The following is a 17,487-nucleotide window of genomic DNA, read 5'->3' on the forward strand; positions in this document are numbered from 1 at the left end:
GGGAAAAATGGAAATTGTATAACTACATGGTGTCTTCATCTGTCTGGAGACAATGAAAAAGACTGCCTTTCTGATATCAGAGGTATTTTTAATCTAGAATGGTGTAGCTTAAGCCATTGAAGATTTGCTTTCTAAAATTGATATTTCATGGAAATTTTATTCAGGTCATCTTCTTCTCTAGTGGGATTTAGTACAATTTGTAAAACAGAAACTCTCACTTTTTTTTTCAGGACACAGAGGATATATGCAATCTCAGTGTAATTTTATATATATGTTTAAGTATTTATATATGTATGTCTTTTCAAGTTTTCATTGCAATAAATCAATATAACAAGCTTACCATTTTTCTGAAATAAGCTAAGATCAATAAGTATTATAAGCAGCTGGAAACCAAGTAAAACAACTCTAAAGCATGTTTGAGAAGATCTCACGTTGCAGTTAAAACATTAAAATATTTTAGCATAAATGCTCAGTCTTTTGGATCTTCAGTTCTAGCGTGTATGTCCTACAATGAAATGTTCTGAATTTGAGCCTTAACTTTGAGCTGAGTTGATACTTCTTAAGCAGAGATGTAGACTCCCTGCACTCTAGTCCCTGGGCAGAAAACTGTCAGATTTTTAACTGAATCTGCACAAAAGCAATAGGTCAATTTAGAATTGGATATAAAACAGTCAGTGTGAGGTCTCTGAAGTAATTTTGTTTCTTGTCTTCTTGGGATTTGTCTGTAGATTCCAGTAAATAGTATGACATGCTCTATTTACAGTTGTTCATACCCACTGATGACTATACCTTGATTTAGTTTTATTCATAAATTAGCATAATTCTAACCAAACAACAGAATAAGCAAGGAATAAAGTAAGCACAGGATTAATCTGACTACATGTACATGCCTTCAGTAATATTCATATATTACATTATTGTGAAAGGTTGTAAACATGAACTTAGAAAACTTAATATTTAGTGGCACTGTGAATATGTAAGATAATGACGGCAGGAGGAGACCACATTTTTTTCTGATGACCTGCAGAGAACATTTATATCAAATTTGGACCTAAACATTTAGGAGATAAAAGTGAATGGAATTTCTATTTGAATGCAGTATCATGGAACCAATTTTAAAACTTTCTCTTTCAATCTGTTGATGCGACAATGACAGAAAATGAGGAATAACTACAGCCTCGCTACTTTTATATCAAAGAGATCGATATGGATAGAAAAAGACATGTTTGTTGGGTTTTTTTTCCGCAAGTCTGATAGATAATTTAGCTGTCTAATGCTGGTACTACTTTTCCTAAAAATGTTAGAGAGAAAACCATTTGTTTGTTCTTTCTTTCAGACGTTCAGTATCTAAAAGAGGAAGATGCAAACCGCAAAACGTTCACAGTCAGCAGCACGCTGGATTTCTTAGCGGATCGCAGTGATGATGGGGCAGTTGTAAGTTGCAGAGTAGATCACGAGTCCCTAAACTCGACACCTCAGATAGCAATGCAGGTTCTAGAAATACACTGTAAGTAATACACGTTATAAGTGCTTGCTTTCGTGGTTCTGCTTTGCTTCAGAGTTTCTGCCGGGGGAAAATTCTCTGCTATCGTGCGGGTAGACAGCGTCTTTCTTTTAGCCACATTCTGTGCTTTATATTAGTTTGGTTGGTTTGGGGGGTTTCATTTTAATTTTACAGGAGTTACTCTAAAAAGTTTAATGAAAGCTTTACCAGTGGGACTAAGTTCTTGGTTTGCTTTGAGAAATAGTTGAGAGAAAATGCATTTGTCTGTTTTGTTTATCATTGAAGAGATGTGAAAATGTTATTAAACATCAAGAACTTCCTAGTTCCCAGTTTTCCTTGAAAGTATCTAGAAACTTGAAACAAGGGTATAGATAAGCAAAGTTTGCAGCAGATTGCCTCAATAATGTTGAATTCTGCCAATGAAACTCTGTAATGTTGTTAATAACACAAGTCCAGGAGGAAAAGCCCTTTAGAATTTATTTTTAGACTTGGTCTGCACAGGATATTAGTCTAGATAATCCAAATTTCAGTTGTTTTGTATCTTTATATGCTGGCTTTTTTTTTTCTCAAATAGCATTTCTGACCTGATGTTTTCCACAGTGAATTGTTTCAAAGTTGAATGAACCTACCTTTTTATCTGTGTGCCCTACTCTCAAGTCATGTTGTCCTTTGAGTCAGTGTTTCTTTTCACTTAAAAACTGTGAGGCTCTCAAGAGAACACCTTTTCACCATCAGTTGACATTTGCCTATGCACTTGCATTATGTCCACCATTCTTCAGGGTGCAGCTATTTGGATTTGTGCAGAGTACCTGTGCATCTCACTGCCAGCTAGCAAAACCAGACACCTGCAAAATAATGTCAGAACAGGGGAAGGGAGCAGACCTGTCATGAGTCTGTTTCTAGGGTAGGTGTAATCAACCTGTTATAAAGCAGACAGGGTTGTCCATAAAGCAGACAAGCATTCAGTAACTGCAACTAGTTCCCAAGATACCATGTCAAGGACTGCTGGCATATGTAACTTGTCTCCAAACAGGGATATTTCTATAAGCATTTAAGACTTGTAGCACATGTGAAATGCAGTGATGGCAAAAGCCCTTGATGCATGGAAGCTGACAATTTTGCTAAAAATGCCATCTGCACAAAAGTCTGAAAATGAAGAATATGTGGATTAGCATACGTGCTAAAATTTTAGCATACATGATAAAAATGTTTTCTGAAACATTCTACCCATCATTTTACTGAGGGAGGTCAGAGCCTTTCTTCACCAAATGGCTGTTAAACACCTCCCTTAATGTGTTCAAAGGCATCTGTGCTGGAGATGTGGATCCTTAACAGCTTTATTTCCTTGAATTCTAAATTGCACAACCATCAGCCACTGAACTTGCCCATGCCTTCACTTCCAAATTTCTTGCTCTTCCTTCAGTGCCCTGCTCAAGGTGTTGGCACCACAGGAGATGAACCAAATTGAATGGAAAAGTAGATACGAAAATAGGACACAAGCTACACAAGGTTTAAACTTAGCCATGGTGGCTGCAATGTAATGTGATTGAAGGTAAAGGCAGGGTTCTGCTTTGCATGAGCCTCACAAGGCAAAGAAGCCATATATAAAGCTTCTTGAATACTTATTGTTTCCTTCCAGTTTACACTCTTGGTAGCAGGACACTACCTTGCTAAATAGCTGTGAGTTGCATCTTCCTCTATGCCTGTTGCTTCATGTTTTGAATAAGACCCTTTTCTCTCTTCTCTGGGTTCCCTGAAGTTCTCTAAAAAAGGCCCAACTGCAATTTGAGTAATTTACAATTACTCATGTGCTGCAGGTTATTGCCCACTCAGACTGACGACTTATCAAAAGCCACAGTGCATAAGCGATTGTTCTCTATCATTCCTCCTTGCTCCAATAATTTTCCACCAAGCAATTTAATACTCTTCAGCACTTATATAGAGTCATCATACATGGAAAGAGAAGTAAGGAACGTGCCAAAAGAAGCTGGAGTTTAGAAGAGAGGGTGGAACTACCACTTAAAGCTATGGAGAAAGAAGTATTCTATTTGGTGACAAGGAGAGTAAGAACAGCCTATTATCATCCTTTTCCTTACTACCTACATCTCCACAGTTAACATACTCAGAAGTCTTAATGCTGGGCAAGTTTCAAAAGGAAACTTTTTAAAAAGAGAAGAAGATTCAGGGAACTGCTGATGTGGTTCATCAGGGAGCCTTGAATGAAAAAGAGGAGAAAAATTATTTACGAGAGCAATCCCAAATACACTGAATGGAGTACATTGCACTGGAACTGGGCCCTTTGGTTTTATTCTCCTGGTGTTGCTCACCATCACTGTGGGTGTTACTGCAGTCACTGGAATGTGCTTTTTTCCATCAATCCATAAGACTTCAAACATACAAGAGGCATCCTATTTGTGTTAACGAGAAGCAGGCTCACAGCACCCAGTGAACCTGACCCAATATATATCCCCAGTGTCACCTTGCAGCAGTTCAAAGTAGCGCTGGCAAAAGAGATGAATTATGGGCCTTCACGAGAAAAGTCAGGAGAATTTGTTGAGCCTATAACAACCAAGTAGTGTGGCATTGCCACAAGTAGGGCACTTGTTCTGAGTGCCCCAGAGATGTATCACATGAGCAGAGAACTATGGGAGAATGATAATCAAGTGCCTTAAAATGGCCAAGCAGAACAGCACAGGTGAGCATCATTTTGGCAGAGAACAGATGAGCAATGATGAGGTATCACCCACTAGAACTGCACTTGATTTTTAAACACCTTCTTAAAATCTGAAAAACTTTATTTGTGTTACATAGATGCTCCCTATGAATTAGCAGTGTATCATCACCAGTTAAAAGAGAAAGGCAATAAGAACTTGTCTGGCCATTTCTGTCCTGTATCATTATGCTTGAAATTTGAGAAGTGTTCTTTGTTTCAAGCAACTGGCCCCTGACAATGGACAAAACATTTGTGGCTCCATCAAAACAAACACACAAGCAAACCCACAAAGAATAGGAAAACAACAGAACAGTGGGAATTACAGGATTGTGTTTGCATCCAGTGGATGACAGATAGAGAAAAAGGAAAGCAAAATAGTGGTTGGAATGACAGGTTTTTATTTATGCCTAGTGAAAGGTAGAATAAAATTAAATCTGTCTTAGATGCTGAGACTATATGGAACAGATATTTGTAATTAGTCCATGGAGAGATGTAGATAGAGGTACCTTTGAGTCCACACAGCTGCTTTTATCATCAGCTGTAGTGGGAAGTAAACTTAACAAAATGAAAGCCATCAGAAGCAATATTGATATGGAGTATGCTTTATTCCCTCTTCTTCCCTTACACAAATTTTAGTTTTTATTAGTGTGATGCAGCAATCAAATCAGCTTTCCCCAGAAGTACTACAGTACATGAAATGAAGCTGAGGATTAACTTTTACAATAAAAATATTTTTTATTTTCTTTTATTATATACTTATAATATATAATAAAATGTATGTGACAGAAATAGCATCTAAATCCTTCTGCTGCTCTTTTTTTTTTATTCTTAAAGTTCAGTCTAGTAGTTGATATTATCTATATTATTTATAACTTGACTAAAAGGAGGATATTTTGAAGGAGAGTATGATCAGTCCCTGTTTTCACAGGACTTTCCAGATTAATTTTGCAGACTTGAAATATTAAAATAATAGGGGTAAACATAATGTACCCCACTCCAGAGCATGGGATAATTAGCTCCTCCAATCCTTTGATTTCTTTGTTACTAATTTGTGTTGCATCTCACTTCTGCTTAATCCCGTTCCTGTGTATGTTGTGCTCTGTGCACTGCAGGGCAGCCCAATTGCCCAAGTGTTTCTGTCGTGCTGAAATGTTTGGTTGTAATTTAGTTTCTGCTTGGCCAGCAGAGGTTTGTGGTAGCATGACACTGCTTGCTGAGTTTATTTTTCCTCTGACCCTTACTGTCAATAGTAAACCTAAAATAGACTTGTATCCCCTCCGGTTTTGCTCTGAAGTCTGCTTGTCTGCCTAGCTGCCACTGATTATTAGGAAGTGTTTCTTGTAAGTGATAAATACAAATCTCAAAGGGATGTTTAATTTCACTGTTTACTTCTGCGTTCAAACCAAACAAAGGCTGCATTCTTTGTTCCTGTTTTAAAGAATCGTGGCTACTGTACTTCAATTTTGAAAGCTTCTCAGTACAATACTTAGGAGACTGTAAGTCCTCGTGCACCCCCCTGAAAAGACATTTTGAGGGCATGTACAGCTTCTGGTCCACATCTGGGAAGCGAGTGAATTCTTCTCATCCCTCCTCCATGTCTCATGCACATTTGGATTCCCAAAAGCAGCATCTTCACTTTTTTCCAGGTCTTATCTGAGCAGGTCAGCCAACATGTTTCTTCCTACTGAACAGAGTGCTGTAAAATTACCCAGTGGTAATTACCTTACCTTAGTGAAGATCCTCTGACTACAGTGAATTACCCAGCAGACCTCAGTAAAAATTAATTGCGTAAATCTACCCCAGAGGCTGCTTTTGAAGCTTTAAAGTGAAATCAAATCATTTGAACTTCAAACCTAATCATCGTGATCCTAAAATGGCAGCTGTGATGCGATCCCAGCTAATGGACTCGGTGAGATTTTGCTCAAAAGCTGACCACACTCCCAAATGACAGCAGTAATAAGCTAAATATGTGTTATGTAAAGAAGTGTCTAGAGAGGCAATTTTGAGTAAATTCCATGTTGGCAGACACAGATGTGCAGTGAATTGTTGGTCTGACAAGTCTATAGCTTTCTGCAGGCTGTTCCAACATGTTTGTCTGATAGGCGGTTTCTTCTTTTGTGGGTTGTTATTAGATTCTTTTGCAGCGAGCATCTGAACTTGACTTTAAAATTGGGCAGCTATTTCAAGAGAATGTTGGAATTACTGTCCTGGAAATAAACTTATTGATTTTGCATTAAGTAAACAAAGCACCCTGAGTGCTGCAGACTACAGATCAGCAGATCAGTTGTGCACTCGTGCAGCCATGTAAAGCACAGAGTATATGTGAGTGCATGTGTGTCTAACAGCAGTGTGCTACTCTGATTCCAGATGTAGTAACAAGTGGAGGTCACTCTGATGACAGGAGGGGTCTGGAATTTCTGCTGGTGTGAAGCAGCGTAATTTTATCAAAGAACCACATTACCTTAATCTCACCAAGAGAGTTTAACTCGTTCCCTTTACTTGGCTGGTTTCAAGTTTTTCTTGGAAAAGACTTTCTAGAATTGCACATTCCGAACAAAAATGAGTAAAAATGTGTGTGAATATGTGAAAATATAAGACATTAAATAAAATATATGGTAGTATACATTCATATAGTACTATGCCAAATAAGGCATTACAAATAAAGGCAAGAGAAGGGCCGTGCAGAGTTGACTGCTTGACTCTTTGTCTATGGTACATGCCTAAAACACTTAGAGCTGCCCATCAGAACAGTATTTAGAGACAAAAAAACTGTCCTCCTTAAGTCTTAGTGTTCAATTCTAATGAATTAGTTACATGTTAAATACAGTAGGTGGCTCTTCAGGATGACTCAGCCTGGGCTTCCTGTCTTTTTGTAGCTCACCAGGGGCAGATGTGTGCCCATGCAGAAGTCCACAAAATGGGACACCTCTTACCTCTGTGAGGGGGCTGAGGAGGAAGGAGCAGTTTTGCCTGTGGCCTACATATGGCCCTTCTGTACTGTAAATGAGTAAAATATGCATCACATATTCATTTTCTTTCAACTGTTTGGCAATTTGTCTCTTTGAAGCCATTCAACTGATATAAGATTTTCATTTTCCTTTGCTCCCTTCTTTTTACTTAATTCAGTTATTTTCCCCAAGTTTGTGCTTAAAAAACAGTTTTGCTTTTGCACTTTGGCATATCTCCTTTTTTCCTTCGCTTCAGAATTATTTATTTTAATTATTATTATTTTGCTTTTTTAGCTTGTGGTATGTGTCCCCAGAACTACCTCAGAGTTAAGTGGTACACATACTTTAGGAAAAAAGACACATTTCCCTTTTTTTGGAAGTAACTTGTACTGTCTAAGCAGAGAACTTTTTCCAAAGTGAAGAGAATATGAGACTTAAAAGAAATTTCCTTCACTGATGCTTGTCTTTTTGGTTTCTAACCAATGAACAGCACTGTTGGTCGTTCTCATTTGCTTGTGACCATCTCTTCATTACACTGTGTGACACCCTGAAAGACATTTGGGCTAAAAGTAAATTTGGGAACATTTGGTGTGATTACACACTCCTTCAAATCTTTGTATGAACAGAAAATGGTTTACTAACTAGGATTATAAGGTGTCACAGCCTTCCAATTTTTCATTTAACAGGGCTGCAAAATATTTAGGCCAACTCAAACAGAGATAGTCTGTATGTTGAATAAAGACTGAAAATAGTTGGAATGCTTATGAGATTTGATGTTGCCATGAGAGAAAACGTCTACCTAATGATAACTTTAGTCAATGAGTTTAACCACACAATTCTGTAACTTCTGATGCAGTGAAAAGACATGGATTTTCCAAGGGCATGATTCCCTAGGGCCACAAAGAACTTTGTATTTACACATCCAGGGCTTTGCAGTTCTCTATTCCAAACGAGCATGATTTGCTTTCTTGCTATAACCATTTTATCTTAGTATAACTCGAGTGTTTGGGAACTGTGATACCTCAGAGACCTCTGGGATTTGTGGAAGGTGGCCAATATCCCAAGCTTTAGCTTTCTTTCAAGACTAGCATGGAGGCACTGATGCAGCATCACGTTCTCTGGCACGGCTCATCCGATTGCGTTCCGTGGATAACAAATGGAAAAGAAAATTTCCCTTTGAGGAAGCCAAATTGCAGAATTGTTTTGTTCCAAACTGATATACTCCTAATGCTTTTGATGGCTTTAATGCTTTAATTCTTCAAGAGTCCTTATATTCAACTCTGCAAACTGGTCACATTTAGGCTGTGTATTCTTTGATCGAGGGAACAGTCTGCTGTCAACATCATACAGCTACCTAGGCCCAGCCTTTTGGAAGTCAGTAAGTCATTATCAGACTGTCATCTCTTATCAGTCATTCTGATAATGGGACAAAGCCAGATATGAATGATGCACCACAGTAGGGAAACCCCGAACAGATTGTGGGGGGGTTTTTTGAGTGATTTATCAGGACTGTGGGTGTCTTGGCTTCAGACACCAAAGAGCACTGGGTTTTGCTCCAGCACTGGTATGTCCCAGGGATCTTTTTTACATGTGTCCTTTTATCCTTAGCAATGAAGTGTACTTCCTACCCTGAGCTGATGGAGGGTGGCAGCTGGTTAGTATAAGATACCACCAAGAATCTTGACCACCTGGGCTTGACTGTTGCAATATTGCTTTCAGGGCATACTCCACCTGTACAGAACAGGAGGAAAGGACCTCAGGTTCTTAGATCTCAACTTTTCAAGTGGGTTTCTGTATCTCCCAACTTAAATGGTTTTATCAAAGATAAAAGATCAAAGCCACTTTTTTTTTTTCCAGCTTAAAAAGCAAGAGGGCTGTATAGTCTGTGTGATGTGCAGACAGGACTTTGGTCTCTCACAAAGCCTCTCTCTCTGATCATAGACCATCTCTGTAAGCCTAAGCAAGCAGGGATTTCCTTCACTTCAGTGAAAACCTTCAAGCTATTTAGATACTTTAGAAGCTCATGAGGAAAATCTGGATGTTTTCTTGCTACCTGAGTCTGAAAGAGAGGTACCATTTCTTCAGCTGATGCTCCCATCCTTTAGAGGTCAACTATATGAGTGGTGTTGCTGATTTTCTCTTTCAATTAAGATGTTCTACAGGACTGCTATGACCTTAAGAATGAGAGAATTTCAACGTCTTCCAGTTGACTCTGTGTTATATAAGTTTACCCTTTATACACATTCAGATTTCCACTCAAGGCTCACCCATGTTGTGATATTCAACCAACCCAAACAGGTTTTGATTTTTGTTTGGAGTTTTCTGTTTGTTTATTATTATTATTATTATTATTATTATTTATTTATTTATTTATTTATTCTTGAATTCCACTGTGAATGTTAATATGGGCAATAAATATATCTCACTGTTACTACTATACTTTGAGGACCACCTTTTCATTCTATCTCCCTTAAAGGAGGGATATTTCTATATTTACCAGTGTAGGATGCAGTTAAAAATTGCAATAATAAGAATGCAATTTGAAAGCTAGTTTCAGTATATGTACATCTCTTCACATTGAATGAAAATTAAATAAGAAGTTATTGTATTTAATTATATAGCTCAATAATTATGTAAGCACTGTGTTAATAAGTAGTTATCTTTTTTGAGCTTTTCATATTAGCGAATGCTTGCAACAAATGAAACATAAAGGATAGTTACTGTAAACAGTAAGGAATGATATCTGTGAACATGAAAGTTCACTGCCACAATTTGCATGTTTAAATGAGATCAATTAGGTTAATGATGGATGAAAATAAGAAATCCATGATTTAAATGCAAAGTAATTCAAAAACTTGTAAGTCCATTTATTGCCAAACTTTCATCTTTCAAAGGGGATATCGAGTTCAAAGGGTTAATGTACAATCCTGACCTTTGCCATCTGGAGGTTTATATTCAAATATGGTTTACAAGTGAAATATAATCTAGTATAATTTATTTCTTGGTAAAATCTTTTGTAGAAAATCCACAGTGGCTTGACTGTTCTGCACAGAAACTTTAAAATCTGTTTTGGGCAGATTATTCATATACTTGTTGTCTGATTAAGAGAGGGCTCAAGAAGGTTTCAAAGGAAGTTTGGAGGGGAAGGTTTAATAATATTAAAAGTAGGACATTCAGGAAATAAAACATAAAATCCCATTTCAGAGGAGTAAGCCTTCAGGCATGGAAAAGACACAACCCATGGTAAAAGGACTGAAAAGACAGAGGGCATGGCTATGCTGGGAAATGGAGCACAGAGAGGTTGATATAATGTGAGTGTATTAGATGATCTATGTTAGACATATATAGTGGAAAGTTGAATTTCAATTTATAGAAAAACTAGAAAACAAGTATTTAAATATACTCATCATAAGTACTTTGTATCAGGTAGCACTAACAAGACAATAAAGATCAAATGACAGTCCAGTGTCTGAGAAGTTCCACATCAAGCCCCAACTGGTGCAGGAATTTTTCAGGTACCTGACTCAGATCCATGAAGCTCCATGCTGCCTTCAAAAATATGGTTAAGATACCTAGCCTAGACTTGGTGTAATTTCAAATGAGATCCTTTTAGAAGGAGACTGAAAATTACAGAATCTGTAATAGTTCACACCCCATATTACCACTCTGGTCACCCTAATGACAGATGGACAGACCTGTTTCAGACCTTCTCTACAGAACATTTTCAGGGGCTGTGTATTTCCAAAACTAAAGACTGTCAAGCAGGTGAGACAGTTTGGAGGAAAACATGTAGAGATCGTTTGCAGAACCTCACAAGGAAGAGAAGCTTGACCTTCATGAGTGTGTAGTATATGTTTATAAGAAGTGAGTCAAATTTTCATGCCCTGATGCTACAGCTTAGTTATTTTTATACAGACTAAACTTTCATAGTGTCCACTATCTGATATGAATGTCAGAGAAAGGCTTGAAGGGGTATTTGGGAATGCTGAGCATCCAGAGCTTTTATTTACTCCTTCAACAGTTTTGGATGTGCTACAGTTCTTAAGTCATATTCAAGATAATTTAAGTCAGACATAACAGAACAGTGAAGGCCTTAAGCAAAAGAATCTGAGGATTTCAGGAGATGAAATTATATTGAAAGGTCATGCTCTGTCTCAAGGTTAGGCATTTCTTTATAATGTCTGTGGTTTAGGCAGAAGGCTTTTCTTTGTCTTTTTTTTTTTCTTTACTCCTCTTAGGTGACAAGGCAAACATGAGATAAAATATAAATAAGTCAGACAAAGCACAGTGTAGGGCAACAGAGATGTTAAATGGAACAGATTGTTTAGTCTGAATAAGTGGCGTGACAGAAATAATTAAACAAGATGTGAAAGTTGTAAAACTAAGCTTTGTCGCTTGCATTCACTGAGGAAAACAGAATTGATTTACCAAAGAAAATATTATTTCTACCATATCATTCATGTTTGCATGGGACTTAATGGATAATTAAGAGACCAATGACCCGTTCTTCAAGAGCGTGTAAAGGGGAGTAGCTGTTGTCTGGTGCTATGTTCCTGAGGGGGGCACACATTTAGAACTGTGGAGACAGTGCCCCTCTGTCTACCACTTAATTCAGCAGGGTCTAATGATGTGTCCAACACTGTGCTCACATTTATCTCTGCCTCTTTTAAGATCAAGCACAAAGTAGGTGAGAATGATCAATGGACACCTTAGGTGACAAAGGAAGGGTAAGGTTACAACGCATTCGAAAGGGAATGGAGAGGAATGTGGAGCTTTGGTAGTGAACCTCCATCTACTCTTTCACCCTCCCAAAACCCCAAGCCACACATTTTACTTACTTTTGGGTTTTTTTACTATCACATTTTATTTACTTTTTTTTGGTTTAATACTTGTGGTGAAGGAGACTGGCATGACCGGCAGGTGAGATGTTGAAACAAGTACCGTGCATATTTTTAACAGAGCACCAGATAATCGGCGTTCACAGAATTAGTAACCTAAATGGTTTCCTGCAAGATTGGTGCTTGAATTCAGGCACTCATGTGTTATGAGTGTCAGGAGGGAATATTTCACTGATCAGTCTTTCTATTCCCCCGCACTGGCATCTGCCTTGTTGTTTTGCATCCAGGAGAGTGTTTTTTAGGTCCTCTGGTACAAACTGTTATCACTTTTTATTTCAACGAACATAGTTTTAAAATAAATTAAACCAGATGAAACTAAGGATGACATAATAGTCATCAAAGAATCTCGGAAAACAATGCTGTTTCTGAACCTGCTTGACTGTAAAGCAGTTTTAAATATATACACAATACTGAGTTTTTCTGTCATCCATTTAAGTAATGTGTTATTCCTTCTATTCTGAAGCAGAGCATCAAACTTACTCTATCTCTCAGGGTACTTTGATGAAGTTTGCCAATGCAGACTTGCTTCACAAGCAAGTCTTTTGCTTATTCAAACCAAGAGGGCACAGACAGAAGCCGTGCTACTTGTCATTTACAAAGTAAGCTGAATTTTGGGGAGTGCTGACTCACAGCTGTAGGATGCATACAGCTGGTAAGTGTAAAAGCTATTAAAAATGGTGAGCACTTCCACAGAGCTGATTACAGTACTCCTCTCTCTTCTTTCAGATCTCATTTGGTATATCCAATCTGATGTTTCTTTTTCTGCATATTAGAGTGTTTTGTCCTTGGAATTTACTTTTAAAGTCTTTTTTTTTTTTTCCTTCAGGAGCATGTGGCATATGTTTCTAAGTCTGCTTACTTAGATTTTTTAGAAATATGAATAAAATTATGTGGAATACAGAATTTTCAAGGAGTTTTGTAATTGCTATCCATATATGAAAATTATGATCTTCTCATGGTTTCTGAAGAAAAAAATAAGTACCAATGTCCTATGCTTACTCCAGTGCTAATGAATTTAGAAAGTGGATACATCATCATTTTCAGAGATATCTACTTATTTTATCTTTGCATCTGGAAATGATGGAAAGGTTCCAAGGAAATAAGAGTGAGAAAAACCACGATGAAAAATGTAGAAGGTTCTGACATAAATAAATTTTACAAATATTCACTTTGAAAAAAAAAAAAAAACCAGACAAAAATGGGTAGAAAATAAATGAATTAGTCTCTCAGGAAATACTTTTAAAATCTTATCATCTGGCAGTCATTCATTACCAGGTAGCAATAATCTTTTATTATCAGACTGTTAGAGTTTTATAACATTTTTTAAAATGATAGCACCAGAACTGTTGTTGTTCACTGCCACAATAAAATATCTGAGAAATTTATGGAAGCTTTTCAATATTCAGAAGGTTTGTGGTCATAAAATAAAACTATGAAGTAAAGACATGCTGTTGGTAGCTCATAATTTAGCTAAACCTGTAAGAAGAAAAATGTGTTGTAACGAATCAGTTATAGTAATTTAGACTCTGGTACAAAGAGGAAATGGTGGTTAGTGTGGAAAAAAACCAGATTAAACAACAAAGTAAATAAATTAATTTAAATAAATCTGAGTATTATAGATCCAGGCAGGAGATGCTGCTGTACAAGGTTAAATAATTATGTCAGATCTCAGAGTAGTCTGGGAAAATCAGTGGACAATGGCAGGAATGTGGGGCTTAATATTTTCCTTTTGGTGAGACAGGAATTTTTGAATTTTCCTGGGCAATGGCAATTGCTGGCTACGTAGACAGCATGAAACAATAACCCTCAGTGACAGAAAGGTAGCTGTTTGCCTTTGGAGGTATTTATGTGCTATTATGATCTATTGCTACTGGGGCTCTTGTTAGAAATAATGCAGCAGGTGATGGCAAGAGAAGAGTGCAGTGAGCCTGTCCAACCAACCAAAGCAGAATTTCATATATTGCAACAAAGCACAACCTGCTTGCTGAGAAGATGAGAATCCTCCTGCTATTCCTAGAAATCCCAACAAAATTTCCTCTAAGGAGAAAGAGAAATCTAATTCCAGCGCCTTTGTCAAATAGTCTGGCAACCATAACATGATTGTTATATTATAGATAGATAGGACCTCTGTATTTTATTTGGGCTGCCTGGAGCTCATCTGAGTGGTTTCCAAACTGGCAGGTAGTTAATAAGACCTGTGTTGCATAGGGTCCATGAAAGTAAAACCTGGCATCCATGGGAAGCTCACTGACCACAGTGGGAAGAACTGCTCTGTCACACGAGCAGAGCTCTTTTCCTGGATGGATCCACTGGCATATTTCATACTTTGGATCCAATGCTCAGTGAGGTTATTAAAACAAAGCCTTTTCTCACTAGCAGTGCTTTCAAGGCTTTTGAAGTCATTGTGCGTGGAAGAAAATTTCTAGTGACACAAAAGGGAATTAAAAACATCTAGTCATCGTCCTGAAAGATTAAATGAGAAAGCAGTATCAATGCTTTTAGGAGGAGGAATTTTAAGTGACATTTGTAGCATATCCTGATGTTCTGTAAGCACTTGCATCCTCTGACAAACACAGCAAGTGCTCTATTTGCCCCTCCCTGTGTCTTCCTGTGTCTTTCTTATTACTGGTAACATAATTTGCACTCAAACAATAAGTCCAGCAAGGATGGCAGGTTTCATTACAACAAACTCAGCTTCCTGCTGCAGTTGGAGAGATGTTCATAGCATAAACTACAGGGAGAGAATCACCTTCAAAGGAAAAACACGTCAGAATCAAAGTATTCCGGTGGAGGCCTGGGGTCAAATGATGTTAATGAGATGTTTTCAATTATTTAGAACACAATTAAGGACGGGATTGTGTTTGCCCTGGGTTTGAAATAGGCACCTGGCAATTTGTCTGCAGGGAAACTAATCAGATAGGAGGGCCTTGTTTTGGGGGTTTGACATGTTTGGTGTAATACATTGTGCAGAGGTGTATGTTTTTGTTCACAACAGGCTAGAATTTCACCAGCTGTGCCTCCTTTTCTTTCTACCATTTTCACAAGGGTTAGACCTTCTGGTACTAATTTGAACTTGGAAGACTAAGTAGGGAACTGGGGGGGGGGGGGGGGGGAGGAAGAAAGTACAGAATCCCTCATGTTTTAAGAAAGAGAGATTTAGACATCATATATCACACTAACGTGTGCCATGCATAGAGGAAAGAACCTGACCAATGGATTCTTCTTTTTGAAACCCAAAGGCTCATAAACCAAATTAATTCAAGAGTTTAATCTTTCTCTATACACCTTGTATACATTGAACCTTATATGTTGCTGTCACTAAGTGGGACATTTTTTTCTGTGCCACGTCTTTTGATATCCTACAGACCAGAAAAAAATGCATTCTCTGTTGTAGGAAAAACAGTGGAAGCCAAGAGAAATGTGATTTCTGCCTGACACTGTCATCCACTTCCTCAAAATTGTGTGAACAAACCTGCCCAAAACTAAAAGTTGAGACCAATACTACTTTATGTACTGATTGTTACTTAAACAGTAAATGACTTTATTTTAATATTTATTTTTTAACTGCTTTGATCATGACAAAACCATGGTAGCCATGTACAAAGAGAAGATCCAAACATTTGGCAAAATCACTGTACAGCATGCAAACCCAGAAATGGATAATACTACAGGAGATTTTAATTGGAAAGTTATAGAACTCACATCTTCTGTGTTGCCATTTTCCTTTGAGAAGCAGGAGTTACAGACTACATACAATAAACACATTTAAAAACCAAAAGACTTGAAGGGGCACTGCACTTCTTATGAAATAATAATGTGGAAATATAAATACCCTAGCTGAATATATATATTTGTTACCACTTTGAGTAAGGTCTTCTTAAATATGGGTTGGTGTTAGTAAAATATCTAATATCTGCTTCTAGCACTGTGGTTATATTTAGTGATTTTATTAAAAAAAAAGTTTAAACATTAAAAATGTTCCCATCTTTGACAACTAAGGATACTCTGAGACCATAAGCTCAAAGGCCTTTGAAAACAAATTTCAGTGAGTGTTTTGCATGTAAAACCCAAGAGTGGATGTACCAATTACACCCGATGCTAAGCATTGACACATTCCTAGGAAATGTGTGGGGAATATTAGATTTTTATGAGTTTTTCTTTTTTGTGAATGTCATAATTGGCTTTAGAAACCTTTTCCTGCATGTAAGATGAAGGGTATATTCCATGTTATGTTGGCACTGAATGTAAATAGGGAAAATTTGAACAGAAGTGAGTTACTTGTGGAGTTCTAATTCATTATGTGGATTGGGTTAAGAATGTCCTAATACCTGGGGGTTTTATAGTGTGTCAGAATATCCTACTTTTTCCAAACTAGGACATAGGGAAAAAAAAGCTTTTTCAGATTCAAAGGAAAATCTTAGTTCAAAATCTGACTGGAAGGGAGGCCTTAGAATACCTGATAGAGCTTTGCTGTGGCATGGCAGGTCAGCACACAAGCCCTTGCACTCTTTGAATCAGACCAAACCCTGAATGCACAAACTCTGAAGGGTTGAATGTTCTAATCTCTGAATTACGGTAAAATAAGTATTTTGCTGGGTCTGAACTGCTCAGTGTCATTACTTCAGTACTCAGTGGAGTAAGTAACCTCTTTTTCTCATAAATTCTCATAAATTAGAGCATGGGCTCTAATAACTGATCTTGGTGGACTGATTACCATTTCCCATAAAAATCAAATCACCTGTAAGTGAGGGAGTGTAGAAATGGCTTCTTAAGACTTGGGATTAGAGAGGACCTCTAATATGTAGAGTGCTGAAGTACAGGACCCTTCTTCAGGGATTAATAACACTATCTCTGTAAATGAAAAAAGAAGGTGTCCTTGTTCTGTTCTGCTTTCTGGAACTTTAGCCACATTGGAAGATATTTGGGGTGCTGAGTTCAAATTTCATAGTAAACTATTGCATTTATTTCTTAAAAGAACCCCTGTAATTCAGCAGAAAACTTGAAAATTAGGAGCCCTGACCTGGATCCCTAGATCTGATACAATAATCCTTTGGAAGTTTCTGCAGAGGAGAACCTCTAAGATTTCTATTAATCCTCCTTAGCCAGGGAAGACTAAGATTTGAACAACATATTTACCCTTTAACAAAAAGTGCAGAGAAGTCGAGTGGCAAGTAGTTTCTACTACAGCTAAACAAATATATATCTCAAAATTATCTGGACAAAAGACTGATGCATGTATCTTGGGATAGGGGCATTTCCAGCATTCTTTGAATTATAATGACTGTGAGATCAGAAATATTTCTTCTCCTGAACAGTCTACTACTTCCAATAGTAATTTCTCAAAAGTCTCCATGAAATGTATGTACTCCACCCACCCTATCATCTGCCCAGGAAAAGGGTGGTCTTATTTTATGTTTCTAGGAT

At 37.5% G+C, this 17,487-nt stretch overlaps 1 protein-coding gene across 6 annotated transcripts in view; it reads left to right on the top strand.

Annotated features, from left to right (window-relative positions):
* Positions 1–17,487, top strand: part of CADM2 (cell adhesion molecule 2) — a 611,005-nt gene that overhangs the window by 494,740 nt on the left and 98,778 nt on the right. For all 6 annotated transcript variants that reach the window (XM_051780129.1, XM_051780131.1, XM_051780130.1 and 3 more), the window contains one exon: positions 1,337–1,507. In XM_051780129.1, coding sequence (XP_051636089.1) covers positions 1,337–1,507 — 171 coding nt within the window. The remainder of the gene's footprint in view (positions 1–1,336; positions 1,508–17,487) is intronic.

Source organism: Manacus candei, unplaced genomic scaffold, assembly GCF_025592945.1.
Source record: "Manacus candei isolate 608988 ecotype Guabito, Panama unplaced genomic scaffold, ASM2559294v1 h1tg000014l, whole genome shotgun sequence".
NCBI lineage: Eukaryota > Metazoa > Chordata > Aves > Passeriformes > Pipridae > Manacus > Manacus candei.